The 27,496-nt window shown below is 51.7% G+C and overlaps 2 protein-coding genes across 2 annotated transcripts in view; one reads left to right on the forward strand and one right to left on the reverse strand.

Annotated features, from left to right (window-relative positions):
• The first annotated feature begins 1,683 nt into the window (after nt 1–1,683).
• On the forward strand, nt 1,684–6,449 carry Ubald1 (UBA-like domain containing 1). Its single transcript, NM_001007668.1, has 3 exons — nt 1,684–1,856; nt 4,821–4,880; nt 5,366–6,449. The coding sequence occupies exons 1-3, from the start codon at nt 1,737–1,739 to the stop codon at nt 5,714–5,716; spliced, it is 531 nt and encodes a 176-aa protein (NP_001007669.1). The 5' UTR covers nt 1,684–1,736; the 3' UTR covers nt 5,717–6,449.
• Nucleotides 6,450–13,275: 6,826 nt separating this feature from the next.
• C10h16orf96 (similar to human chromosome 16 open reading frame 96) overlaps nt 13,276–27,496 on the reverse strand; it is a 43,392-nt gene continuing 29,171 nt past the window's right edge. Inside the window, exons 8-16 of the mRNA XM_063270076.1 lie at nt 25,808–25,882; nt 24,770–24,934; nt 20,907–21,025; nt 20,395–20,457; nt 18,203–18,298; nt 16,938–17,109; nt 16,664–16,757; nt 14,398–14,478; nt 13,276–13,660 (exon numbers count right to left, since the gene is read on the reverse strand). Of these exons, the coding sequence (XP_063126146.1) occupies nt 13,485–13,660; nt 14,398–14,478; nt 16,664–16,757; nt 16,938–17,109; nt 18,203–18,298; nt 20,395–20,457; nt 20,907–21,025; nt 24,770–24,934; nt 25,808–25,882 (1,041 nt within the window). The 3' untranslated portion in view covers nt 13,276–13,484. The remainder of the gene's footprint in view (nt 13,661–14,397; nt 14,479–16,663; nt 16,758–16,937; nt 17,110–18,202; nt 18,299–20,394; nt 20,458–20,906; nt 21,026–24,769; nt 24,935–25,807; nt 25,883–27,496) is intronic.

Raw genomic sequence — 27,496 nt, forward strand, 5'->3', positions numbered from 1 at the left:
GCTTTGCAAAGAACAGTGCTGAGTGATCCCCCAAAAGGCAGCAAAGAGGCTGAAATCTTACTTCCCGTGAACAGATGGGAAAGATGCTTAAGAAAGAGAGACACGGGGTTGGGGATTTAGCTCAGTGGTAGAGCGCTTGCCTGGCAAGCTCAAGGCCCTGGGTTCGGTCCCCAGCTCCGAAAAAAAGAAAAAAAAAAAAAAAGAGAGAGAGAGAGAGAGACACTCATTTGTCCGGCTGCTACCCATAAACTAAACTCCCAGCTCTAAGAGTCCTCCCAGTCTCCCCACCCCCTTCCTTCCGTACAATCCTGCCCAGGGGCCGAATTTCAGTACTTGCCCACCTACTTCCCATCTTCTTGCAGCCACCCGATGTGACAGTCCTTAGGAGTGAGGGGCTAGGAAGAACACCCGCTATTCCCTAGGTATCAACTGCGCCCCACACCTTTATGGCCTCAGTGGTCCTAGCAGGGAACAAGCGATCAGGTGTATTAAAACGACGTCTAAGTAGCCCGCAGTCTGCTCCCGCGGCCTGCGCTTACTTCCTTGGGGCAGGATCAGTATAATGAATGCCCCATTTGCTCGAGTTTTCTGACCTAACGTCAAACCCCCGGTTGGTTCTATTCAGCAGGGGGTCAGGTCAAAGAAGCGGACGGCGAGGCCAGGGAGAGCAAAGAACCCAGCCAACGTCACTCAGCCGGGGAAAGAACGCCAACCTTCTTCCCCAGCTTCTGGGCGACTCTTCCGCTTCCGACCCGCCACTCTCCCACCCGCGACGTCAACCGGAAGCGGCATGTGCGGGGCTGTAAACACAGCCTGCAACACTCCACACCCTGCTCCGACCCCGCCCCCACGCCACGTGATGCTCCCGCCCCCGCCGCCGCCTCATTGGGCCGCCAGCTTTGTTTACCTTATATGGCCAGGTCCTAACACCCCGTGGCGGCCCATTGGTACAGTCGCGGCCTCATTCAGGTGACGTCACCGGGACAGAAAGATGCAAATAAACCGGGGCATTATGGGACTGGCAGTCGTGGCCGCTTTCGTACGTGCTCCCCGCGGTCCTGTAGACTGCAGGCTGCTGGAAGTTTTTCTTCTTTTGCGTGGGAAAGTGGAAGTCAAAAGGAAGGGGACTCCAAGGCTCCAGAGCAGGGGCTGTCTCTTTTTTTTTTTTCCTAGACGCTCTTCCTGCAGGACAGGCCAAGAGTCAGGCAAGGATGCTTTGCCTTGCGTGCTCTGGAAGGCTTCCAGGAGGTGGTGATTTCTAGCAGCACCTTGAAAGGCAGATGATCTGCTACACCGAACGTCTTCTAAGTCTGAGGACTTAAGGAGTCTTGCAGCCTAGGGCAGTGGAGTAGGACCAAAGCTTTCAGGGAGCCCCCTAAGAGTGTGCCTACTAATACTGTGATGCAAACCACAACAGAATACAGGACCCCCGGGACCCAGTGATATGGCAAGCTTGTGCTGTGGTCCCTGGTTCCCAATTTCACATCTCAGCCTGGGGTAGGGGCTGCACGCCCCACTGAGATCAGCCAGGAAGAGGGCGTCCACGCTCCTCCCCGGTCCATTCGGCGGGGGCGTCGCGGACTACACATCCCAGCATGCTTCGCCGGCCGCCGGGTAGCAAGGCGCGGTGAGTCAGAGCGCACAGTAAATATTTGTATTAGCCGGGGCCGGCTCGCTAATGGTGGACGCGTGAGGCTAGCGCGCAGGGAGGCCGGAGCGGGCTGCGCGGCGGCGCCATGTCCGTGAACATGGACGAGCTCAAACACCAGGTCATGATCAACCAGTTCGTGCTGACGGCGGGCTGTGCGGCCGACCAGGCGAAGCAACTGCTGCAGGCGGCCCACTGGCAGTTCGAGGTGCGTAAGGGAACCAGGGACGGGCGCGGGCGGTGTGGACACGTGCCGGGGTGCGGGCTGCGGGTTTCACTGATCGCCAGGCCCGAGTCCCGGAAACCCAGCGATCTGGACCGGACACTTCCCCCCCACCCTCGGTCTCGGTAACGGCTGAGGACGAAACAGCGGCCGCCTGTAAGATGCCCAGGGCCTGGCCGGAGGCGGAGTCGCTCGGAGTGAGCGGTCCTGGGGTCCGTGTGCCCGGTGGGCGGCTTTCGGCGTGTGCGCACACGTACATGTGGATTTGTATTTACGCACGCACCGCGCTTGGGCGTCAGCAGGGCACATCGAAGGTTGTGGGCATGTGGGCGCGTGTGCGGACTCGAAGCCTGGCCCGAGTGCGTGTCTGATGTAGGATACCCTTGTGTCGTGTTTGTGTGCAGCGTGTACATAGGTGGTGGTTTGCTGATGGTGGCCATGCTGGGTATGGTGTGGCGTGTGTACACACACGGCATGGAGTGTATGGGTGGTGTGCAGGATCCTAAGAGCAAATTACGAGAATCTATATATGTGTAGCCCACTCCAATGGTGTCACTGGGGCAAGATCCTTATGAAGGCCTGGGTATCCTCGGGCCTGACAAAGGAACCTGTGTCTTTGGGGTGATGTACTATATGGTTCACTAATTTTAGGGCATTTTAGACAGACGATGGGAATGTCAGTCTGGCCCCCACCTACTCCCAGGTTTCTCTTGACCGGTAGAATAATGTGCCCAGTCTTTTGAGTTACTGGGATGCCTGTTTTCCTCTAACTCAAAACTCCACATTCACTCCTTGTGGGCATTTTAAGATGAGGCTAGAGGACTTGGAGCTGTGTCCCTTACAGGTGTGAGTCACAGCGAGAGCCAGTCTAGTAATCTGTGCCCAGTTGGAGACCCCAGAGCCTGGTTTCCCAATGGGAGCCGTCCCATTTTCTCTAGGAAGAGTCAGGAAGTGGAGACCGAGGCTTTGCTTCCTGGTGCAGGATCAGACCTCCCGAGCCCAGGAACACAGTAGCCCCTCCAGCTCTGTAAACCCAAGCCTTTGCTCTCTTTGCCTAGTCCCTGCTAGACTTCCAAGCCAATGCCCCGACACAGGAGAGGGGAGACATTCTTTCTTAGCCTCAGTTTCCCTACCCCTGGAGGTAGCAGTGTTTGTCAGGCTCTACGGTCTGAATGCTCTGCCCTCTAACCCCTCCCCCCTGCAGCTCCACCCCAGGAGCTCTGCAACAGTCTTAATCTGCCCTGTTGTCTCTGGGGTTGGATGTGGTAAAACTTGTAAAACCACATTCATGGCAGTTGCTGGAGCCCAGTGGCTGTGCTTGCAGGTCCTTGCCTGAGGCTGGGCAGGCAGGTGTCTCGTGGGAAATGGGTTGTGTGGAAGACTCAGCCCATCAGTGTGGGACAGGCTGGACGGAATGGACTGAAATATATGGCTACCAAGATTAGGGAAAACTGTCCTAGGAGGAGCAGGGACTTCCTGCAGCCTGGAAACAGACTGACATGGGTAGGTTCTCTGCCCTCTGGGCTTGCAGTCTCTCCTTGTCACTGTGCACAAAATGAGGAGTGGGCTGTGAGCTCCCCTTGACCTGAGGCATCTACCTAGGAGTGAGGGGTTCCTCATGGTTAGCCCTCCCCCACCCTCCTGCCAGAACCAGGCAGTGTTTCTGGGTCACATTCTCAGATTCAGGTGCTAATGGGGGCAGAGGCTGGGGGTGGGGGCCCCTGTCCATGGAGAACTCACAGTGCCCTTTGGAGGACAGTACCATGTGTATCATGTTGGGGTCCTAGGCTAGAGCAGCAGCTGCCCCTGCCAGGGGGTCTTGAGTGACACAGGTTCATCCCCACTCCGCTGTTTGGGAACCTTGGTGTAGGGTGTCTCCAGCAGGGTATGCCCAGAATAATTCATTTGAATATATTTGAAGAGAAAAAAAAAAAGAGCAAGCCCAGTAGTCAGACTGGGTTTCTGGTGTGAAGTCAGAAGGGCTCAAAGTCCTGGTGGCTTTCCTGGACTCCCCCTGGCTCTTGGTTAGGTAGAGGAGTGGTTAGAGGCTGGAGTTTAGCAGGCTCCAGAGGACCCCTCACCCACTTGACAGCTGTCCTCACCCAGCACTTTCACAACAGCATCCAGTTTCCTCTTGTCCTGAATCGGGCCAAGGCAGGACATGGTCAATACAGACACTATCCTTTGGGTTCCCTGAGGCCACCTTCCCTAGTGACAATGCTTTTCACCCTGAGTCCTCTTTCACCACACTCTTTGGCCAGTCCTGAGTATTTGCCTAGAGTCCCAGTCCAGGGTTCTGTTACTGTTCTCACCTCATGCTGGCCAAGGGTCTTAAGTCACTCATCCTCAGTTCTCCTTCTGTAAGAGGGAGGACACCAATTCCAGCCTCTCGGTTTGATGGTGTGTCCTTGCTTTGATAGAGCTGTGCTTGGTGAGGCTGTAGCTTGGAACAACAGGTAGTTAGGGAGTTGTCCCATAAGCTGTCAGGGGAGCAGTCTTCAGTTTTGTTAGGGGTTCAGTTTCTGGGTCACCCTTAGCTGTCCATGTTAGGGACATCCCTCCAGAGACAGAAGTTATGCTAAGAAGTTTCTACCCTCTCCACCGAGACTCACTCTTTGAGAGTCCCCTGGTTCATATGTGATACAGAGACTCAGAGAAGAGTGGAGATTTGTGCTCCCCTCCCCCCACTGAGGTGAAAGACCCAGGCCACAATAGAGTCCAGAAAAGCCACAGTGACAATGCTAGGGTGTGGGGTGAGGGTTCATTAGGCCACAGCCACCCGACTGGTGGGAAGCACAATGTTGTGTCTTCACTGCCTGTCCATCTTGCGGGGAGTTCCACGAGACCTCCTCATGTGGTCACCGACACACTGCTGGACCTCAGTTCACCCTGTCCCAATGGGATGGTTGGACAGGTCGTAGAGGGTAAGCACAGCCTTTCTCCCTGCAGACAGCCCTCAGCGCCTTTTTCCAGGAGACCAACATCCCCTACAGCCACCACCACCAGATGGTAAGTGTCCCCTGGAGACCCAAAAGTGGCAACACTGGTGGCTCCCAGTCCGGGTAGGGGGAGGCTGAGCTTACTGGCTACACCTAATGAAACCTCAGGTGGAAGAGGGCGGGCGCTGGAATGAAGGCATTCTTCACGTGAGGTAGGAGTGTGGGCAGCCTGGGCCCTGCAGAACCTGGAGAACACTGGCTCTTGGAGCTCCGCTCCCGCCAGGCAGTCTGCCAGGGCTGCCATACTGACCACGGGCTGGAAAGCCTCAGAGCCAAGGCAGCAGGCACTGTGCCAGGTGGTATGGTCTCCATGAAGCCCGACTAACCCATCTTTCTAGATGCCTTTTCCTGTGAACCCTGGGTGGTGGGCCAGCTGGGGCCATATGCAACCCAAGTAACTCCCAGTAACTTCTGGGCATGTCTCCTTTTTAGAGACAGCAAAGGCCCCACCAGGACAGGGTGCTCAATCCTCCATCTGTGCTTTCTCCCCCACAGATGTGCACTCCCGCCAACACCCCTGCCACGCCCCCCAACTTCCCTGATGCCCTCACCATGTTCTCCCGTCTCAAGGCCTCTGAAAGCTTCCACAGTGGTGGCAGCAGCGGCAGCCCAATGGCCACGTCGGCCACGTCACCCCCACCGCACTTCCCCCATGCCACTGGCAGCTTTGCAACACCCAGCTGGCCAACTGCAGCCTCGCCCCCAGGAGGCCCACAGCACCTCCAGCCGCAGCCGCCCCTGTGGACTCCGGCACCCCCTTCCCCGACTTCAGACTGGCCTCCCCTGGCTCCCCAACAGGCCACCTCAGAACCAAGGGCCCACCCTGCCATGGAGGCAGAGAGATAAGGGAGGCCCCTCCCCCCTCCCGGAGGCCAGAACCCCGTGGGGTGGGGGAGAGGATGTCTCCGTGGGCCCCTTCACCCCTCCTCTGTCTGCACCCCTAAACCCCAGAGCCCTGGAGGGGAGAGACTGGACTCTAGCCAGGCAGTCTTGTGCCAGCACTCAGCTGCACGCACGCACGCAAGTTCACAGCACAGGCACCCCCAGCTCGCATGGATCTGACTCAAAGTGGCTTGGGTGCCTAGTGGGCAGCACCTTGGAGACCAAGCAGCCATCCCAACGAAGACTTACCTGCCTGGCCCCACCACCTGGAGTGTTTCAGAGAATCACTTGGTGGCAGACACATGATGACTCCTGTCTTGGGGCCAGTAGGCCTAGATCCCTACCCTTGGGAATGCAGAGCCTTCTCCGCATGTGTGCGTGTAGCTGTGTCTTATGTATTTATACGTATGTCGCTCTTCAAAAGCAACCTAGTTTATGGGGCAGCTGGACTTTGCATGTTAGAGTGAGCCCCAAGCCCCTTGGCCCGCCACCCTGTTGTTTGAAGGGCCCTGCCTCACTCCACCTCCTTATCTGCCAGCATTGCTGTTTCCTGCGAAGGATTATGGGAAACTCCAGGACTCTTCTACCCAGCCCCTGCCTGCAAGGGTTCCCTGCATGCCTGTTTCCCAGAGCCCAGGGGTACCTGGTCCCCATTTCCTACCCCTCTTTTAACAAAAGAGAAAAGAATTCCAAACCACCACCAGGCTCTGTAGTCTTGCCTCGTATGTGCTGGGTGTTGCTGGCTGGCTCTGGAAGGGGGTGCTGAGCTGAATAAGCCACCCCATTCTCTCTAGCTCCACACCCTCCTGTCTCTGACTGTCCTGTCTACGTGTTCTGAAATCATCTTGCCACCAGAGCCTATCTCTGCCAAGTTCTCTAGCATTTGTTCCCAGAATCTCGCATCTTACTTGACCCCTTTTCTGATGAAGTGAAGGGGTCTTAGTCCTACTGCCTGGGCTCACATGGATCCACTTGGACCTTTAGCCTAGCCACCAACTGCAGGGCCTGGTGAGCTCCCTTACCAACCTGGATGCCTCTCTGAAGGGAGAGAATGAGGCAGGAGGAAGGTAGGTGTGTTTGGCCTGAGTCTTACAGCTTCCCTACTCAGGGATGGTAGAAAACTGTTCCTAGGGATCCTAGGGCCACTCGCTGTGAAGGGTGGCCTGTGGGCTCTATATATGATGCAGTGCATGGCCTAATGCCAGTTTTTAAATGCCCAGCAGCCACTAGGTGGCCTGTGGTGGACCATACCGGCCCTGCTTAAAATAGTTTGTCATGGCAAAGTGGAAACCATCACCCTAGAACTTGGTTCCTACATGAAATTAGTGTGCAGCCACACCCCAAGTCAGAATCCAAGGTATAAGAGTGAAAGTACACAGTGAAGCTTATCCCCCCGACCCCCCAACAAGGTTTCTCTGTGTAGTTCCTGTCCTGGAACTCACTGTGGACCAGGTTGACCTCAAACTTAAGAGACCCACTTGGCTCTGCCTCCCAAGTGCTACAATTAAAGGTGTGTACTACCACCTGGCTGAGTTTTGAGACATATGCTTGAGATAGCCGCCACCAAGCCTAGCTGTTTGAAAAGACTCCTGAGAGTTGGGCCTGGGGATCTCAAGTGGTTGCACACATGAAGGCAGAAGGGACTTTTTGTCTTTATCACTGTGAACATCTGGGTATATAGTGGTTTTTTTTTTTAAGATTTATTCATTTATTATATATAAGTACACTGTAGCTGTCTTCACACACTCCAGAAGAGGGCATCAGATCTCTTTACAGATGGTTGTGAGCCACCATGTGGTTGCTGGGAATTGAACTCAGGACCTCTGGAAGAGTAGTAGTCGAGTGCTCTTAACCGCTGAGCCATCTCTCCAGCCCTATAGTGTCCTTAAAGTGAGAGCTATCCTATATACAGTGTGATGCCCAGTGTTCTGAAGCCTGCCCAAAAGATCGGGTAGCACCCATCCCCACTGTGGTGATCAAACCCCACTGTAGACACCGCTGACATCTTCTCCTTTGGAGATGGCCATTGCTAGTCACATGGTTCCCATGCCTAGGTGCCCAGCCTAAACAGAGCCCAGGTCTCCACACCTGTCTACATCAGTGCTGGGAAGAGTAGCAGGTAAATAACAATGACCCCTCTGCCTAAGCCATTGGTTTACACTTGGGAAAGGTGAGCTTTTTGCTGTGTCAATTCTCCTAAAAAGCTGTTACCAAAAATATACAGCTCCCACTGCCAGGTGGCTCTGATGTAGCAGCTAAGCACACAGCCACCAGTCTCCTGATCTCCAAACGTGCAGAAGGCTAAGAGTATTTTGAGTGCTGTGAGTGGTTTTGTTTTGAAGCAGGGTCTTACTGTGCGGTTCAGGCTAGCCTTGAACTCCCCTCCTAAAGGCTAGGATCACAGGTTTGAGTCATTTTAACCGTTTTTAAGTACTTGCCAAACATCCTGGATTCCAGCCTAGTAAGAACTTCCTGTGATGAGCGTCCGTCCTAGGTACTTGAGTTTGTAAGATGCTGGAGCCCTGCTGGTAGGACACTGGGCTGGAACCCTGGTCTGAGCTGGTCTGAACAACTCAAGAGTGTCAGGACTAACTTGGGTGAGTCAGATGTGGCTGGTGACGAAGCTCTGGACCCTCAACCCCCCACCAGGAAGCTGAGAAGCACAAAGATAAACGATGTGCTCAGAAGTTGTTGGGTAAAGCAAAGGAGTGAAGTTCTAGAACAAACCTTGTAAGCCATCCTGAGCAGTGCTTCATCTCAAATACTTCCTCAGAGCAGCCTGAGCAACCACGGAAAACCAGCTCATGGTCTTCGCATGAGGCTGAGTTTGCAGCGTGCTTGCCTAGCACATAGGAGGCCCTGGTTGTGATCCCTGGCACTGCATAAACCGGTCAGGCTCAAGAACATACAGTTGTAGTCTCTCAACTGTAGAATGTGGAGGCAGGCGGGCAGAAGCTCAAGGTCATCCTCAGCTATATATTTAGTTGAAAGCAAGCCTGAGATACAGGAGACCTGTCTCAGAATATCCACAAACAGCCTGTTAGAGTTGATCATGTCCAACATGCCCAAATGACTGGTGTCCAAGTGATGTTTCACAATCCCAATCTTCTAAAATTCCATTTGCATCTATGAAGTTGCTTTAAAGAGTGTGTCCGATTCCTAAAGGACATTGTGACATACAGAAATAAGGGAAAACATGGCTTTGACAGGTGGTGGCTGTATCCTCCCTAAGTCGGGAGGAAGACAGTTATCTCAGGGGCTTACTTGTCACATGCTCACACTGTTACCTGGTTTGCTAACTGTGTCAAGTGTTTTAAAGTCAAGAGGTTTGATGTAAAATCCTCACTTCTGACTTACCTTGGAAAACCCACAGGTGGCAGGAGCTGGCTGTCACACTAGGGACACGGCCTGGCCCACTTCTGCCAGGTTGGTCCCTCCATTTCATTGGCTAATAGGTAGCTACTGTCCTGAGATCAGCCAGCCTCTGACAGGCACCTTGCTTTTCACTCAGAGCAACTACAGAGCAGTCTGCCTCAGGTGGGCGGAGGACACCAGCTGATGAACACAAGTCTTAGCTCCTTTCTGCAGCTGACAGGGCTCCTTCAAACAACCTTGAGGAGTGAAAGACTTGTTCTTTGAGAATCTCAGATGTGGAGCCACACCCAAGACTGCTCAGTCTCCCCAGGGTCTGTCAAGTGGCGCAGCCAGAGTTCTCTGAGCACACATCATGACCAACCCAGAGAACCACACTGTCCCCACTGCTGGTTCCAGTCCTAAACTTCTCTAAGAGGCTTTTTCACAGCAGTCCCTGCCCAGCTGAAGACAAATGAACCCTTTGGCTGGGGTCTCCTGGTTTGGAGAGGCCTCCTGGGTTGACTAAAATGAAGATCTTTTGATGGAATGCCAGTTCCAGTCCCTGTATTTGGAAAGGTGTCAGTGTGTGCTTAATGCATGTATTTAGGAAAATATGTACCTCAAATGAGCCTTAAAAGCTGGCGTTTTGTGGTGGGGGCGGTGAGTTCTCGAGATAGACAAGGTGGAGCTGGCCCAAGAAGGCAGAGCCACGTCTGTGACTGCATACAAGGTGTTGGAGGACCAGCGGCAGAAGTCCTGCTCTGCTCACCGGGGAGGTAACCGTGACCTCAACTGTGGTCATTTTCTCCAGACCCCGATAAAGCACGGTTGGTGGGACTGGTGGGATGAGGGAAACTTCTCTGGTAGGTAGTGTGAATTGGGAGGGACTGCCTAGAGCCAGCCAACCCCAAGTTGTGTTGGGGTGAGCACTCTGTGGGAAAGGCTCTTTCTTCCAGCACAGGAGCCTCCACCCTGCGCTCTTAGCCTGAAGCACTGGTGGAGGCTTTCTAATGCAGACATCAGCTTTGTCAGTAGTTTATACCTTAGGCTAATGAATTTGTGGTCTTAGGCATGGAGAAAGTTCGTGATCATTCATTTATGGCAATGTGGATCCGGTGGTCACTGAGCAACAACGGCCCTGCTTCAATAGCACACCCAGGTGACCTCTGCAGAAGACACCCCCTTTTGTGCTGCCTGCCCCCTGTGCAGTTCAAATCACTCCCCCCACCGTACCACCATCTCAGTCTTGGTTGGTTAATTCTTTTTTATGTGATTGAATGTTTTGCCTGCAGGTATAGATGTGCACCATGAGCATGTCTAGAGGCCAGAAGAGGGTTTCAGTTCCCCCGGAACTAGAGTTCATGTGTAGGCGCTGAGAATCAACCCTCTTGACCAGCCTGCCTGTGCTTTTAACCATTGAGGCACCTCTCCAGTCCCTCTTGTTTTTTTGAGACAGAGTCTCAAAAACTTCTTGTAGCCAAGGTTGACCTTTACCTTCTAATACTCCGGCCTCTGCTCCATGAGTACAAACATCACAGGAGTGTACAACCGTCCCTGGCTACCACCTTAATCTTAAAACACAAATGCTGACATCCTGAGATGCCCTATGCCAATTGATGAATCAAGACAGTGGGCCACCCTGCCCTGCCCCTTCATCCAGTCTGATCTTGCAGCTACTCCTAATCCAGGTATTATGAGCCCCATGTAGAGGAAAAGGCTCGGACAGGCCTGGGATGGGGTTCTACTGCTTTGGGTGGTTCCCCCATTGTGGGGTCAACCACATTCCTAGCAACTGCCTGCTCCCAGCCTCCAACCTCCAGGCCTTTAACTTTTGGACCAGACCTGTCTTTGAAGTTGCGCTCCCGACAACTTATTCTGTAGTGGAAGGATGGACGTTAGCCTGCAGGACTGACGACTCATCTTCAGTCCCTGGGCCGTAGGATCCAGCTCAAGTGTTGACCACTGAGGTTCTTCAACCTATAGAGGAACCTCTGAAATGACCATCCAGGGGTTAGACATGAGTTTGCGAGGGAGAGTAGGCCCTCTTTGAGGACCAGCAAAGACTCTTGGGTGTCCATATGCCAGGGACACATGCACAGGCATAGCCCAGACCCCACCTCCCCAGCAAATCTGTAGCAGAGGAGGGGGTAGCACAGTGCCCAACGGTTATGACCATCTGCACGAGTCAGAGCTGTGTGACCCTGAGCCCATGGAGTCCCCAGGATCTGTGAAACAGCTCGGGAAATGTGGCTGTTTGGAGTGAACAGCTTTTGAGTCTGCAGACTTCTCATATTCTAGATGGGGGTACTGGGAGGCTGGGCCTCACTGTCAGTGACCAGAGGAGGGGCCACCAAGGCCCACCCATGTGGAAGAGGACAAGGTCTCTACCTACAGATGGCTCCGGGACAAGCCCTTCATTTGAAGTCCAAAAGGAATCAGATTTTATTCTGGCCAGAGAATGCTAAAAATATGTATCTATGGTATGGGGTTGGGGTCTCCAGGCAAGGATAAGTGAGTCACCTGTGTTGGAACTGACCCAGCCTGATTTGGACACCTTTGTAAAAAGAAAAGGTAAATTGGCTGGAGGGGTGGCCTCAGGCAACAAGCTGGTACTGACAAGAGGACACAGGGAGCTTTGGAAACAGATAAGCACATAGCACCCTACACACCGATGGCCTCCCAAGCCAAGGGTTTCTTTCCTTCACACCAAGATCCCCTCCTCCAGCTCTCTAGGAAGTGCCAGACCTCCATCACCACCTCAGCTCCCTACTCAGCAAGAACTCTCTGAGGTGGGGCAGGAGCCATGACTGGAACCTGTGCTCAGGAGAGGTATGTGTGTGTGAAGTGGGGTGGAACTCTCTCAGCAGCAGAAAAGGGGGAAGGGAGGAGACAAAGGAGAACTGTGAGGGAGTAAAATTAAGAGGAGCAAGGAACAGGCAGGGGGATAGCCCAACTTGAGTGTCCAGGGGAGTGGCTGCACTTGCACCCCACCTCACATCCCAAGGCTAGTCACTAACTGCCAAGAGAACGGACCTCAGGGTGCTGTTCTTCCACAAGTACATGGGCTGTGAACCTGCTGGGATGGGAATAGATTTGGAGTACCCCACCTTGGAAGGCACCTGCAGTCCTAGACGACACCAAGGTGCTATACCAGTCTGTAGACTAGTTGAGACATAGAAATAATTAAATGGTTAATCGATTAAAAAATGGGCAGTGTAGCTAGAGTACGTGCCAAACATGCCAGAGTCCTTGATTTGATTCTCAGCCCTGCAGAAGTAACAGCTGCACAGGACTGTAAACCCATGTCTGGGTGGCGGACACTGAAGTGTCAGGTCAAGGTCATTCTTCAGCTACAGCCTGAGGTCTAAGTCATCCCAGAATACACAGGGCCCAATCTCAGAAATAGAACCAAAGAAATAGCTCAAAAAGCAGAGTGTCTGTTGCATAAACATGAAGACCTGAGTTCAAGTCTCTAGAACCCAGGTAAGGAGCTGGGTGTGGTCTCTGTAACCCCAATACTGGAGAGTAGAGGGCAGAGACGGGAGGGGCTATGGCTTACTGGCCAACAGCTTAGCAGTACCATGTTCTGTGAGAGACCCTGTCTCAAGGGAATACAGTAGATCGTGATACAGCAGGACACTCAATGTCTTTAGTGGCCTCTGTACATGCACAGGGACACACTCCACATACACACGAGCTTACACTATAGCACATCCTCTCTCTCACACACAATTCAATTCATAATAATGGTCACTGGTAGAAATGATCACAGGAAATAAAAATAATGCATGGTGACATTTGCTTCCCATGGGAAAACTAATGGCCTCTAAGAAAGATTCAAGGAAGAAGCCAATCCTAAGGATGCCTTAAGCCAAATACTAAAGAAAGGGGTTTCTGTTTCTGTTGTTTGACCCAGGGTCTCATGCATCCCAGGCTGGCCGTGAACTCACTGTGTGACTGAGTGTGATCTTGGCTCAGCCGTCCTTCCATTAGCACTGAAGTGCTTATATTATCAGTGTATGCTAGAGGGTCATTCTCAGGGCTGTGACACCAGGCAAGCACTCTGCCAACCCAAAGGGGATTGTTTTACAACTGCTTTGTGCTTAAATTCCGTTGACTCTGTAAAAACTTCACTCAGAAGCTCTGTTATCCATGAAAAACATTGGCTAGGAACGACTGTGTTTTGTATTTCAGATACACAGTTAAACACTGAGTCAACATGGGTCCCTTATGCAGACCCTCCCCCCCCCCCCCCATCCAGGATCCCCACACCCTTTCCTGGATCTGTTCCAGGGCTCCGGGTCTCTTTCTTTGAGCAAAGGGGACCCCTCCCCCTATAGTAGTTGGGTCACAGGCATGGGTCTCACGGGTTGGTGTGCTACAGTCGTGGAGATTTCAAGCGCTTGGCAGATCCAGGGGCCTCTTGGGGATCCCTTGAGACTGGGATGAGTGGTGGTAGCTGCGGCCCTGGTGGCAGGGATGGTGACCGTGCCATCATGGTGGTTGCAGAGTGTAGACTGGTGGCGGAGTTGATGCTGGTGCGGGGGCCCAAGGCTGGAGATGAAGGAGAGACCCACGCTGTGTGCCTACATCTCTGGAAGCAGTTGGCCTCTTGGCGTTCTACCCCCCAGGGAGCAGAAGCTGGAGACTGGAGGTACATTGTAAGCTATGGCAGGACCGGCCACTGCATCTCCTCTGGTCCTACTCCTAAAGAGATCCTCTAGGGTGACCGAGACACATAAGCCCAAGAATGGGTGCTAGAGTACAGTGGTGCACCTTGGGGAGGGACTCAGGGTTTAGGCACAGGTGTGTGGGCTAAGCCTCAACTACTCTGCCTTTGACAAGAAAAACAGCACCACCCTCTGAGCCAGGATAAGAACAGAAGAGACAGACAGTAGGAAGTGGTGCTCTGTGAACATTAAGGTGCTTCTATAGAGACGCTAAAGGACTCAGTCCTCTCAGACTGGCTCCTAACAGCCCTGCCCATGAAGCTCAGAACTATAAGTGGGCTCACTTGTCCCACCTCTGTAGCCAAGGTGACCTTCTGGGGACAGGCACTGACTGGCCAAGAAACTCTCAGAAGCCCAGAACAACTGGAGGCCCCATAACCTCCTGCCACCTCCTGCCCTCTGCCCCCCAGCCAGAGAGAAGATGGGTGCCAGGATGTGAGCAAAGCAGGCATGAAGTGGGGGAGGGGGTGAGTGGAGTGAGAGCTGGGATAGAGGTGAGGAATGGGAAGGACTGGGAGAAACCGGAAATCAGCTGGGACCCCAGGTGGGTCAGGTACTCACGCGGGTAGCCTGAAGCAAGTAAGGATCCTGGGCGCACGCGGTCAATCAGGTTTTGAACGGTGTGACACGAGACTTTCACAGCTGAGGAGGAAAGCGCTGAGTAGCTGGGCCCATCCAGAATGCTAGCTCCTACATCGGGCCAGATTTCTCACTCTGAGGGGTCTCCAAGCAAGGTGAAGCCATTGGGCTTGTCCCAATCCAAGCTCTGTCATATAATTTGTCTCTTATATACCACCCACTGAGAGAAAAGCCCATCACTCCATCCTTGTAGAAGGTCTTCAGTGATGGATGGGATTCAGTGTCACTCCACTGATCCACTCTTCTCTCCTGAGACTGCCTCACTCAAGCAGACCTCACTTGTTCGTTTGTAAAATGCCTTGCCTGGTTGCTAAGGGCAAGGATTCTGGAGGGGCTGGCACAGAGATGGGGTTCATCGACATTAGCTATGTTGCTTCTGTTATCCCCGAGGCCCAACCGAGTCCCAACCGAGTCCCAACTGAGCCCCCTCCCCTCAGATCTTCAGGGTGGTGGCTGAGCAGTCAATTCCTGCCTGGGCAAAGGCCTGGGAGATGCTGTTCCACCTCCTTGGAAATCGGGTAGAGTCTGTGAGTGAGTTACATAGCGGGCTCCTAAAAGGTACATTCTGTGGAACTTACAGAAGTGACGTTATTGAAGCAAAAGATTTTTGCAGGTGTAATTTCAGGTCTCGGAATAGGCTGACCCCAGGTTATACAAAGCCTGAATTGAAGTCTAGTGACAAGTGTCCTCATGAAAGTCAGAAGACAGAAAAGTGGAGGTGGCACAGCATTGGTTGCCGGAGTGACCTGGCCCCTACTTCAACAGCTACAGGAGCTGGCTGGGACCAGGAGAGACTGGGCAGCTCTGAGGAGAGCACAGCTCCGCCTACATTGCGACTTAGGACCTCCAACCTTCAGATCTGGGAAAACTGTTGCTTCTCTGGGACCCTGGGCTGTAGTGATCAGCTCTGGTGGCTGCTATGGGGTGTGTCCTCAGTCTGTCTGGACTCAGTGCTCTGGTCCCTGGGTGGCCCATGGGGTTACCATGAGTTAGATGCCCTGAGGATCCTGTGTCATCCCTGATATAAGAGCTGCTTTAGACATCCCCTTCCCAGAGGAAGACATCTCCAGGGTGTGCAGAGAAGCTCTGTTTTTTGTTACTACTTTATTACATACCCAGTGGTGAAATCAATAATTTCCAGCAGGTCTTAGACTCCGGGGTAACCATAGCAACCAATTCAGAATGCAAAAAGGTTGGGGTCCCTTGCCGATCTGACCCTTCCTTGGTCTCCCTGTTCATGGTTCTTTACCCTCGCCCTAGTTTTCATGCTCTAAGTAGACTCATCTTCCCTTGCCCATCCTACCACAGGGCCTTTGAGCCTACTCTTACCCCAACCTGGAACACACTCCTCCTTCTCCACCCCTTCGCCAGCTAACTCCTGTCCCTTTTCAAAGGCGTTCAAAGAGTGGTCCAATTGATCCCCATGGACCAGCTTTGCCAGGCACAGCTCACTGCCAGCCCAGCATCCCTCCCTCCTCCACCAACCTCTGCCGGTGCCTGGTTGCCTTACAGCTGGGGCCTTCAGCTCAGCTATTCATTTATTTTCCAGTACTGGGGGAAGAACCCAGGGCCCTGCATTTGTGAGCTTCGTCTCTCAGCTGTATTCTTAGGCTTTCGGGTCAGTTGAGTTTATTTTCGTTTGTTCGTTTTGTTTGTGCAGCCCTGACTGTCCTAGAACTCACATGGCAGAGCAGGCTGACCTTGAATTCAGAGACCCACCTGCCTCTCCTGGGGTTAAGAATGTGTGCACTGCTGGTCAGTGGTGGCTCACACCTTTAATTCCATCACTCAGCACAGGCAGGTGGCTGTCTGTGAGTTCTAGGCCACCCTGGTCTGTAGAGGGGGCTCCAGGACAGCCAGGACTACATAGAGAAACCCTGTCTTGAAAACCCAAAACAACAACAAAAAGCTTGGCTCAGGTTAGTGGTTTGTGTTTGTCACCATGGACTCCTGCCCTCTGATGTGTGCTTACAGGCTGTCCCCACCCACAGGGGCCACTCATCGCTTTCGCTCCCCACTCGTTCCTGGTGCCTGGTGAGGTGCCACATAATGGGGACTCTATTCCTGCAAGTGGCTATGAGGACTCCTCAGCCAAGGGCAAGACCAGCCCCAAGTCCACCTGCACCCCCCCTTTTCTGACCAGCAGTCAGATACTATGGTGGGGATCCCAGGAAACACCAATGCTTACCTGCCAGGTCCTTCTCCCCCATCCGAGTCCCAATCTGGCTGCACATTCGGCCTTTGTAAAGAATTCCGTTTACCCCCAGGATGTCCACCTCGGCCTGTGGGATGGCCCAGACCCCAAGTCAGGGTCACCATTGCCACCCCCTTTCCTTGATGCACACAGATGCCCAGAGCCAGAGCACAGCTTCCTCAAGGTGCCCCCAGCTCAGAGCTTCATCTCACACTGGGGCTGGGTATGCTGGTGTCTAGCCTCTATGGGAGGGAACAGCCAGACTCACGGTATCATAGTCCATCAGCTCGGGGTCCCCATAAGGATAGAATGTTGTCAGGTCGTGTGACTTGTGCTTCAAGATGGTCTCATTTCGGGGCCCATCACCCCAGTCCTTCTGGAGGCCCAGGCCCTCCTCATGGACTCCAAAGGTCTGGAAATGCAGCTGCTGCTGTTGCTCCCTGGACAGGGCAGAAGATCAGCAGCCACGGGGAGACCCTCTCTAACACAGAGGAGCCACGGGGAGACCCTCTCTAACACAGAGGAGCCACGGGGAGACCCTCTCTATCACAGAGGAGCCCCGCAGGGCCCCAGGCTCCGGACAGTATCAAGGAAGGAGGGCAGAATGACAGGCAGGCCTGGAACGTGGTGAGCCAACACAGACATGGACAGTTCTGGAGAGAAATAACCCACATTCCCTTCCCTGAGCCAGTCACACCTGAAGCCCTGGTCTGGCCTTGCACACTTTTAATCGTGGGCTCCAACTGTCGGCACAGGATGGGTGAGCCAGCGTGGATGTTTCATTCTTCCCCTGATGCTGACTACCCCTTAAGTCGTTCATTCCACTGCCCCAGCCCCGCTCCTGGCTAGAAGCTCACATAGGTTAGGCCCTGGAAGGAGCCCCTGGCATCCAAGGATGAAGGAAATGGTAGAGTGAGAAAACTGATGGCAGGTAAGGCTCCCCAGCCACTCGCTAGCAGGTCACATGGTCTGAGTCTGTTTCTTCAACTGTGAAGTGGGATGATAATCCCAAGGAAGCCATGTGGCCCAACAAGTTTCAGCAAGTCTCCCAGAGGATCCTCCAATTACCCACTCACAGGAACCGTGCATGTTAACTATAACCCTGGATCCCAGGACTTAAGGGGAAGCCTTCCCATTTGCAAATGCCCACTTCTTCAGCAGTGCTGAGATTCATCCAGGGCCTTGTGCATGCCGGACACACACTTATCACTGAGCTATGACCCCAGCCCTTCTGTTCTTTTTACTTTGAGGCAAGATTTTACCCTAAAGCCTATGAAGCCCTCATGATACTTTTGCCTCAGTCTCCTAAGTAGCTGTTACAGGATGCATCTGCTACAGGACCCAGCTAAGATCCAGGTCACAGTATATGCCAATGCAAATGTCGGTTCCTCTCCCCCACTGTCCTCTGTGTGCCCATCAGCCACCTCCCAGATGGGCATCCTGGGCCCTCTTTGGCGCTTGCATCAAAGGAAAGTCTCTTCAGGACAGAGGTCTTGGCTCTCTCCCGAGGGTGGGGGTGGGCATAACCCTCACCTCATCAGCTGTCGCTGCAGATACTCATAGCTGTTGGCACTGGCTGGCCTTATTCGTGACAGCCCCCCGTGGATGTTGCGAATGGTGATGAGCTGTCTGTGGAGGCAGAGGGAACCAGGGCTGTGAGAGGTGCACATGGCCAGCAGAGGGCTCCAGGCTCCCAGGCCTGTTCAAACTGTGTGTCTGCAGCTCACAGCCCAAAGCCAACTCACAAAACCTGCAGGGCTTCTGAGAACCGGGGGAAGACACAAACAACATTCTGAATATAAGTGAAAAACAAGCCAGGGGTGGTGGTGCACCCTACAATCCCAACACTTGGGAGACCGAGGCAGGAGGGTAGCAAGTTCAAAGTCGGCCTGTACTATTAGTACATACTGAGTTCAAGGTTAAGGCTATCTTTGGCCTTGTTTCCAGTAATAAGTAAATAAATAAATAGTCAAAAACCAACACATAACTGTGGTGACTACCTTCATATGGCTAAGGTTGTATCCTGTGTATTTTGCCTCCAAAGGAAACAAAATAAGGAACTCCAGAGCAGGCTCCCAGGGAGCTGGGTCTTGTCCCACATCCCATCTGAGATGTGTGGTTAAACACATGCAGAAGTGTCCTTTACATATAGACGGTAAGCCACTCGGTGCGTGCTCATCGAGACACTGGTTACCACTTTATAAAACTCAGGAAGGCACAAAGAAACAAGCACCGTGACCAGGGATAGACTTTGATTCAGATCCTTCCAGTATGTCTCCATGTTCATGTGATTTCTCTAAAGAAGATGGACAAATCACACACATGGTTCGAGCTCATTTATCATTTTTTCAAGCTATTAATATTCCTCTATTTCCATGGTACCCAGTATAGTTACAAGTGGCTAATTAACAAAACTCAAAGATTCACCAACCAGATTCTTGGTTGGTAACATTAGTCCTTAGCTACGCGTGTACAAAGCCTTCCACCCAGGACTACACAGTTTGCACAGTTTCTGGTTGCTCACCAGGAATGTCCTATTGGACATTCTCCAGTCTACACTATTTGCTGCGAACATGCCACAGTTCCCCAGATGCTGCCATCTTTTCACTGCCATAAACAAAACTGCAGCGCCATCTTGTGGTTTGAAACGAAAACCTCAGTGGAAGCCCTCCAGCTCCCTGCTCGGGTTGAGGCTGTGGCAGATCTGTAGATCTCAAAGCAGAGCCAGCTCTGCAGACAGCCAGCATTCCAGGACTGATTACTGTCTGGCAGCTTGAAGAGTCATTGTATGACTTTTCCTCCTAGGTGTGTTTCTCAAACAATGGAAAACTGGTACTCCAATACACACCGATATTCACGGCAGCACCGTCACAACAGTTGGAGGACAGAAACATCCCGAATGCTGTCCAAGTGATGAACACACCCACCAACCCACGCATGCACGCACGCACGCACGCATGCCTGCAGGACATGCTTTCTGCCCACACAACGAGATCTTACTCAGCTGTAACAAAGTAGTAAAACATAGATGATGTCTGCTGCTGTGTGGAGAGAACAGTAAGCTCAGGAAAGAAGCCAGACACCAAAGGTCCCATATTGTACAGTCCCATTTACAGGAGACATCTGGGAAAGGAAAGCCAATGGTTTCCTGGGCTAAAAGGAGTTGGCAATGAGAAGTGACCAATAATGGCACTGGGGATGTCTTTGGGGGGACTAAAGGGGACCAGAACTGACTAAAAACAACAGTTGCAGTGTTAGAGGCCGCTGAACTGCAGGCTTTCCAATGGTCTCAAAGTAAGAGCAAGGACTTGGAACTAAACATGTGCACCTGAAATCCTAACGCAGGGAACAATGACAAAGGAAGACAGCAAGTTCTGAGCCCAGTCTGGGCCTCATAGCAAGACTCTCTCGGGAAATATGAATGAACTCGGAAATAACAAATTCCTGCTTTTCCTCAGTCTCTGGAACAAAGCACTGACAGTGTTAAAGGTGAGAGGACGGACCTACTCCCCTGCGAAGGGAGCCACAGAAGTGGAGCAGGCGATGGTGTCTAGAGAATGGGGTAGAAGAATGGATATATACATAGGTAGGTGTGTGCCTTGCCTATGGAACAGCTTGGTGTCAGGCTGTACACAGGTGACAAAAGTGGAAAAGCACACACTGGACCTGCGCTGTACGCTGGACCCCCACAAGCCTGGAGGGTGCCCTCTGGCGGCAATACTCACGGGCCAGTCATCATCTCTACAGGCCGGTCGCAGGAGATGCACTTTACCCTCTCAAACAATTTCCTGGAGGACAAAGAGATCAGTGGCCAGGGGCTAACAGGGCCCGGGGCTGGAGGGGGTGACCTTAAGGTCCTCCAATCCCCCTTGTCTGTGCCTGTGGCCCCGGGACAGAGCTTTGGTTTCCCACCCACTGAAGGCACATCACATCAGTTAAAAACAAAAAAAAAAAAAAAAAAAAATGCCCTTGGAAGAGGGAGGTATATGGAACCTGATGGCAAGCCTGCTTGCCTGTGGACAGGAATCACTGGCCTGACTCAGTGTCCACAATGGACTGCCAATTGTGTAGGCTTGACCTGGTTTCCCTTCCCTCTCTGAGCCTCAGTTTCCTCATCTGAAGAGAAGGTCAGAAGGCTCCGCTGCACCCCTCCTCCCTGTCCCCATCCTCATGACTGAGGACTGGAATGCTAGGCTTTCCTCTGCTGGCAGCAGAGGCATCACCCTGGGGAACTCACTTCTTAAAGCCTGCAGCACTGTCAGGGTCGAACCGGAGGCCTTCTAGCAGAAGCTTCCTGACTATGTTCCAGACCTCTTCTATGTCCTTCTTCAGGCTATTCAGATCGCTCTGCACTAGCTGCCAATCACAGGGAAGAAAGAAGTCCCATCAGTTAGTTCACCCGAACAACCCGCAGTCACACAAAGACTAAGATAAAGACATCAAGGGATCCCAGGGGAAAAGGAAAACCATTAGTAGTCGTGACTTTGTGGGTGCGAGATTCCCGGTGGTCATTGCAAGAAATGACATTAGTTCCTGCCTCCAAACCTACCATTCTGCTCAACTGCAGGGCTGGAGGCTGGAAAACTATTTCTCCAATGAATCCTATGCCCTGACTTTCACATATCTGACAAGTATTTATGGAAGGTTTGCATGTAAAATGGACAGTTCCTTTAATATACTCACAAAGTATGGAAACATCACAATCAAATATAACTACTACCACCACCACCACCACCATGACCACTTCTACCACCACTACTACTACTATTACCACCGCTACTACTACTACCACTACCACTACTACTACCACCACCACTACTACTACCACTACTACTTTTTTTTTCTTTTTTTTTTTTTTTGAGCTGAGGACCGAACCCAGGGCCTTGGGCTTTCTAGGCAAGCACTTTACCACTGAGCTAAATCCCAAACCCCTTTAAAGATTTTTTTTAATTTTTTATATGCCAGTTCATTGTCACTCTCTTCAGACACCAGAAGAGGGCATCGGATCCCATTACAGATGGTTGTGAGCCACCATGTGGTTGGTGGGAATTGAACTCAGGACCTCTGGAAGAGCAGTCAGTGCTCTTAACTGCTGAGCCATCTCTCCAGCTACTACCACTACTACTATTACCACCACCACCATCACCACCACCACTACTACTACTACCACTGCTACTACTACTACTACCATTACTACTACTACTACCACTGCTACTATTACTACTACCACCACCACTACTATTACTACCACTACCATTACTACTACTACTACTACCACTACTACTATTACCACCACCACCACTACTACTACTTCTACCACCGCTACTACTACTACTACCACCGCTACTACTACTACCACCACTACTACTACTACTATCACCACTACCACTACCACTGCTACTACCACCACCACCACTACTACTACCACTACCATTACTACTACCACCGCTACTACTACCACTGCTACTACTACTACCACTGCCACTACTACTACAACTACCACTACCACCACCACCACCACTACTACTATCACTACTATACTTCTACTACTACCACTATTACTATTACTACCACTACTATCACTGCTACTATCACTACTATTACTACACTACCACTCCCACTACCACTCCCACTAACTACTATTGAGGCAGGGTCTCTAGAGAGCACTGGCTGTTTTTCACAGATCCACTTGTCTCTATCTCTGAAGTGGGATTAAAGACATTAGATTAAAGGCATGTACCACCACGTCTGGTAAATTTATTATTTCTCTTTTTTAAAAGTTTTTGTTGATTTTTTTTTTTGTGAATTTCACATCATGCACTCAGTCCCATTCATCTCCCCATCCCTTCATATCTGCCCTCTACCCTTGCAATCTCCCTCCCCTCAAAAGAAAATTTAAAAATTAACAAATGAGAAACCAAACCAAAACAATCTCATTGTGGAAGCTGCACTTCAGTGCGTCCCACGGTACAGCCTTTTGCCCACACCTTTACTTGTAAATGTTCATTGCAGTGAGTTGCTGGTCTGTTCCAGGCCTCTGGCGTCTGCTACACTATCAATACTGAACCCTCATGGGGCTCCTCTGGGATATCCTACTGTTGCCCTGTGTCATGGGGGTCCTGCAGCCCTGGATCTGCAGGGCCAGGCCCTTCACATGTTCCACAGTTCATAGATGGGGTAGATGTTGAGGTGGCCAACTCTGGGTCTGGGTGTAGCTGAGCAGGTCAGCATACCAGCTCTCTTGCACCCATACCACCGGGCAAGCTCTCTAGTACTGCCCGGACTAGCTCGCCCAACTCGGCAGCTCTCCCATGCCCCTGCTGCAGCATGGTAGTTGAGGGTGGGTCAGAGAGGAGGGCAGTATTACTTCTTCTGAGACACTGTTTCACTATGGAGTCTGGCCTGGAACCCACAATCTTCCTGCTTTAGCATCAGAAGGGCTGAATTTGCAGCCTTATAGTATACTTCACACCTGGCTTCACAATCCGTTTCAGAACATCATTCTCCAAAGAAACCCCGTTACCAGTCACCCCTGTTTCTTCCCAAATCCTCAGCCTCTGGCAATCAGTCACCAACTTACTGTCTTTAGAACATGTCTATTCTGGGCCCCATTTCCTTTTCCCTGTAAAACAAGATCTTGCTATATTACCTCAGCTGACCTTCAGGCCCAGTCTGGACTTGAACTTGTGATCCTCCTGAGTACTGGGATTATGGTTGTGCACCACTCCACCCACATCCTGAGTACACCAAGTTATGTGATAATTCCTGCGTGGGTCACATTGTCAGTCCAGCTTTAGAACCAGCTCCACATCAACAAGAGAAACACGGGTCGGCTGTTCGTGAATTCTCTGGAGTTACGACTTTGCATTCATTTGGGTCCTTTCCTTGATGAACATGTCTCCACAAAGACAGTGCCCCCATCTGTTTGGCTCACTGCTTACCCAGCAAGGATCGCAGAGGCTGGACTCCCTGTCTACACTCCTGAGGTGTGGCACACCGGAGGTAGCTACTGAGTGATGAAGGAACAAATGGCAGGCATTTCTGGGGAAAGCCTCCTCCCATCCCCCACCTACGAATTTTCTTGCACCACACCAAGCATTCTGGAAGGGAGCCTCCAACATGGCTCCAGATATGACTGGGGACTCATACCACTGGACCCAGCCTCTCTTGGCACTGAATGAGATTGCCTTGGATAACCAACAGACTAATGCACTGATGGGAGTGACTTCATGCTTGTGCATGTGTGTGCTTGTGTGTGTGTGTGTGTGTATGTGCATATGTGCTTGTGCATGTGTGTGCTTGTGTGTGTGCATGTGTGTGCATGTGCATATGTGCTTGTGCATGTGTGCATGCGTGTGTGCATGCATGCATGCTTGTGTGTGCGTGTGTTCTTGTGCATGTGTGTTCATGTGCGTGTGTGCTTGTGTGTGTGTATGTGCATGTGTGCTTGTGCTTGTGTGCATGCATGTGTGCGTGCATGCATTCTTGTGCATGTGTGCTTGTGCATGTGTGCGTGTGTGTGCTTGTGTGTGTATGTGCATTGTGCTTGTGCTTGTGTGCATGCATGTGTGCGTGCATGCATGCTTGTGCGTGTGCATGTGTTCTTGTGCATGTGTGTGCATGTGTGTGTGCGTGCGTGCGTGTTTCAGGGTATGTGCATGCGCGCGCGCGCGCGTGTGTGTGTGTGTGTGCGCGCGCGTGCGCATGTTTCAGGGTGTGTGCATGTGTCAGGGGAAGTTGACTGCCGTATTATAAGGACCCTTAAGGGCTGGAGAGATGGCTCAGCCGTTAAAGGCTAGGCTCACAACCAAAAATATAAGGACCCTTAATTGATCCTGAGAAGGAGTCATTAGATGAGAAACAAACATTTTGCCAACAGTCACGTGAGGGTATAGTCTTTGAAGTGGTTCCACATAGCCCATTCAGATGATATAGCTGGGAATGACCTGTTCATCTGACCTTGTGAGTCACAGGTCCTGAACGACCCAGGTAAGCTGCTCCCAAGTTCTCTCTCCTCAAACCTGTCAGGATTTGCTCTCTGTGGCTGCCAAGCTCTGGGACGTTTTGTTAGGTAACCCGTGCTCCCTCGCACCAGCTCACCTTAGTGTTCAGGTCCTTCCTGAGATGTTTCAGAGACTTCTTCCAGTCAGACTCGTAGTTTGTGATCTTGAGAAGCAGACTGTGGATCATCTCATTCAGGTCCATCGCCACCGTCTCCAGGTCCACTCTATTCGCCTTGCTCGCTAGCATGTCCCTGTCAGCTTTCTAGGGAGAGGGCGTTCAGGGCAGCAAAACTGCTGGGAGGTGGGGCCTCTCTTCCCTGTGGTCAGTTTCTCTAGTTGAAGGACACAAGTGTAGCCTTGGCTTAAGTTCAGTGTTGGTGTCTACACTGTCAAACACAGCTGTGGGATCTGAGGCAAACGGGAAAGTTGACGTGACGTGTACACCAGGTTGGCCTTGTTCCCATAGTCCAGGATAACCCTGAATTGCTGGTTCTCCTGCTTTCTGTGTTGGAATTATGGCTACCTGTCACTATGCACAGTTCATACGGTGCTGGGGATTGAACCCAGGTCTTTGTGAATGCTAGGAAGGCACTTGACCAATTGAGTACATCCCCAGACTAATGCCTGATTTATTTATTTATTTATTTATTTATTTATTTATTTATTTATTTATTTAATTTTGTTGGGCTTTTTCTTTTTTTCGGAGCTGGGGACCGAATCCAGGGCCTTGCGTTTGCTAGGCAAGCGCTCTACCACTGAGCTAAATCCCCAACCCCTTGTTGGGCTTTTTGAGACAGGATCTACCTATGTATCCCTGGCTGGCCTGGAACTCACTTTGTAGACTAGGCTGGCCTTGAACTCACAGAATCTACCTGCCTCCGCCTCCCAAGTGGCACGTGCCACCACCACACCTGATCTGATGCCTGATTTTTAAAATAATAGCGTCATCAATCTCCAGTCGTGGAAAAGAGGAATGGATGAGTACTTTTTGAGAGGAGTGCAATTTCCTGAATTAATAAAGGAAGAACGAATGCTCTTGCTGTCTCCACCTGGGTGCATCTGTCCCCATGGTTGGCACAGTAGAGGCTCAGGATTAGCAGGGAGAGGAAATGGGGGAGCTAGGAGGATGTCTTACTTCATTCAGCTCCAGATCTATGGCTGTTTTATCTGCCTTAACCAGATCCAGCCTTTCGAGTTCCGCCTTGAGGACCTAAGAACAGAACACGGGCAGGTCAGCCTTTGTCCTGACCTTGAGCGTGACATCTACTTTATGACCTCGAGCGTGACATCTACTTTATGCTTCTAACTTTGCCATGTGGACAAGCAGCAGGTGGGACTGTTAGAAGGCTCGTGCTCACAAGCAGCAGGAACTGGAGAGGGGTGACACAGGAGCAGGGATGGGCTAATCCTTGGAGAGGGTGTCAACCCAAAAGAAAAGAAGCACAAACCGGGGCTGGCTGGCGATTTCACTTCCTTAGATGCTTAAGGCCAGCTCCACCTCATCTGATCTACAATGGGGTCGGAGTGTGCTTTGCTAAAAGCAGAACACTAGTCACAGACCACACATAGTGTCCAAGCATGATGGGGAAACCCTCACTTCCCATGACATAATTTCACCAGTGCCGGCCTGTCCACTGCCAACCGATTTCCCCCACTATTGGAGCAGCATCGAATCTCCCTTGTCCCCAGAGCCTAGGGTCACTTTCTCTCTCAGTCTGCACACCGGCTTCTTCTCTCTTCACTTCTGGTCTCCCTCACCCACAGGGGAAAAATCCAAGTTAGCTACTCGAATCAGGACTGCAGTCTAGAGCCTGCCTTGCATTTATGCGACTGGGATGTAGACTGAGGTCAGTGGGTGTGGTTAACCTTCTTCACCTATACTCCCTGTGTCCTAGAGATGGAGCTCAGGGCTCTGCAGATGCTAGGCAAGTGTTTACCACCTTCCCTCCCCTCTTTGCCACTGGCTTGAACAGAAGAGTCAATGTTTGGAGACCAGCCACAATGACATTATGAATGGTAGTCACAAAGAACTAGAAAACGGAGCTCGTGTTGGTAACCTCGACAAACACCCTACCGGCTCTAGACCAATCACTTGAACTTTTTTTTTTTTCTTTTCTTTTTTTCGGAGCTGGGGACCAAACCCAGGGCCTTGCGCTTGCTAGGCAAGTGCTCTACCACTGAGCTAAATCCCCAACCCCTCACTTGAACTTTTTAATGTGAAAGATAAATACATTTATACCTTTTGTTGGTTACTCGGGGATTCTTATGTTATTTGAAGTTAAGCTCAGCTGTAACTAACACCAAGTCGTTACCACATCCATCTTGTCCCCAAGGTCACCAACGACAGGGGGGCGGTGTCGGGGGCGGGGGAGTCCCCAGTTTGGACTCTCATTTAGTTCCTTTCTGTTAGTCTGCTTGCCTAGCGTGCATGAGGCCCTGGGTTCTATTCTCAACCCTGAGGGAGGAAGAACTGGTTCAGGAAAAACGTTATTAGCATAGTTGTTGGTGCAAGAGAGCCTCTTATTCACTCACTGATCCCTTCAGCAAGTGTCATTAAGCCTTAACCTGTCCTCCTACCCTCAGGTTGGTGACACAAAGACTCTCAAGAATGGACACTGTCCAGGACCTCTATGTATAGGGCGGTGATTCTTTAAAAAAAGGTTTATGTATATAAATGTTGTACCTGCCTGTATAGATGGACATCACAGGCATACAGGTGCTCCTGGGATCCAGGACAATGAATCCACTGGAGTTACAGGTGCTTATGTGGGTTTTTGTTTTTGTTTTTGTTTTGGGGTAGGGTTTCTTTGTGTAGCCCCAGCTG

Source organism: Rattus norvegicus, chromosome 10, assembly GCF_036323735.1.
Source record: "Rattus norvegicus strain BN/NHsdMcwi chromosome 10, GRCr8, whole genome shotgun sequence".
Classification (NCBI taxonomy): domain Eukaryota; kingdom Metazoa; phylum Chordata; class Mammalia; order Rodentia; family Muridae; genus Rattus; species Rattus norvegicus.

Coding starts and splice junctions, on each gene's coding strand:
- Ubald1 (NM_001007668.1), top strand. CDS start 1,737: ATGTCCGTGAACATGGACGAGCTCAAACACCAGGTCATGATCAACCAG. Junction 1,857..4,820: donor CGGCCCACTGGCAGTTCGAG/GTGCGTAAGGGA, acceptor TTCTCCCTGCAG/ACAGCCCTCAGCGCCTTTTT. Junction 4,881..5,365: donor ACAGCCACCACCACCAGATG/GTAAGTGTCCCC, acceptor TCTCCCCCACAG/ATGTGCACTCCCGCCAACAC.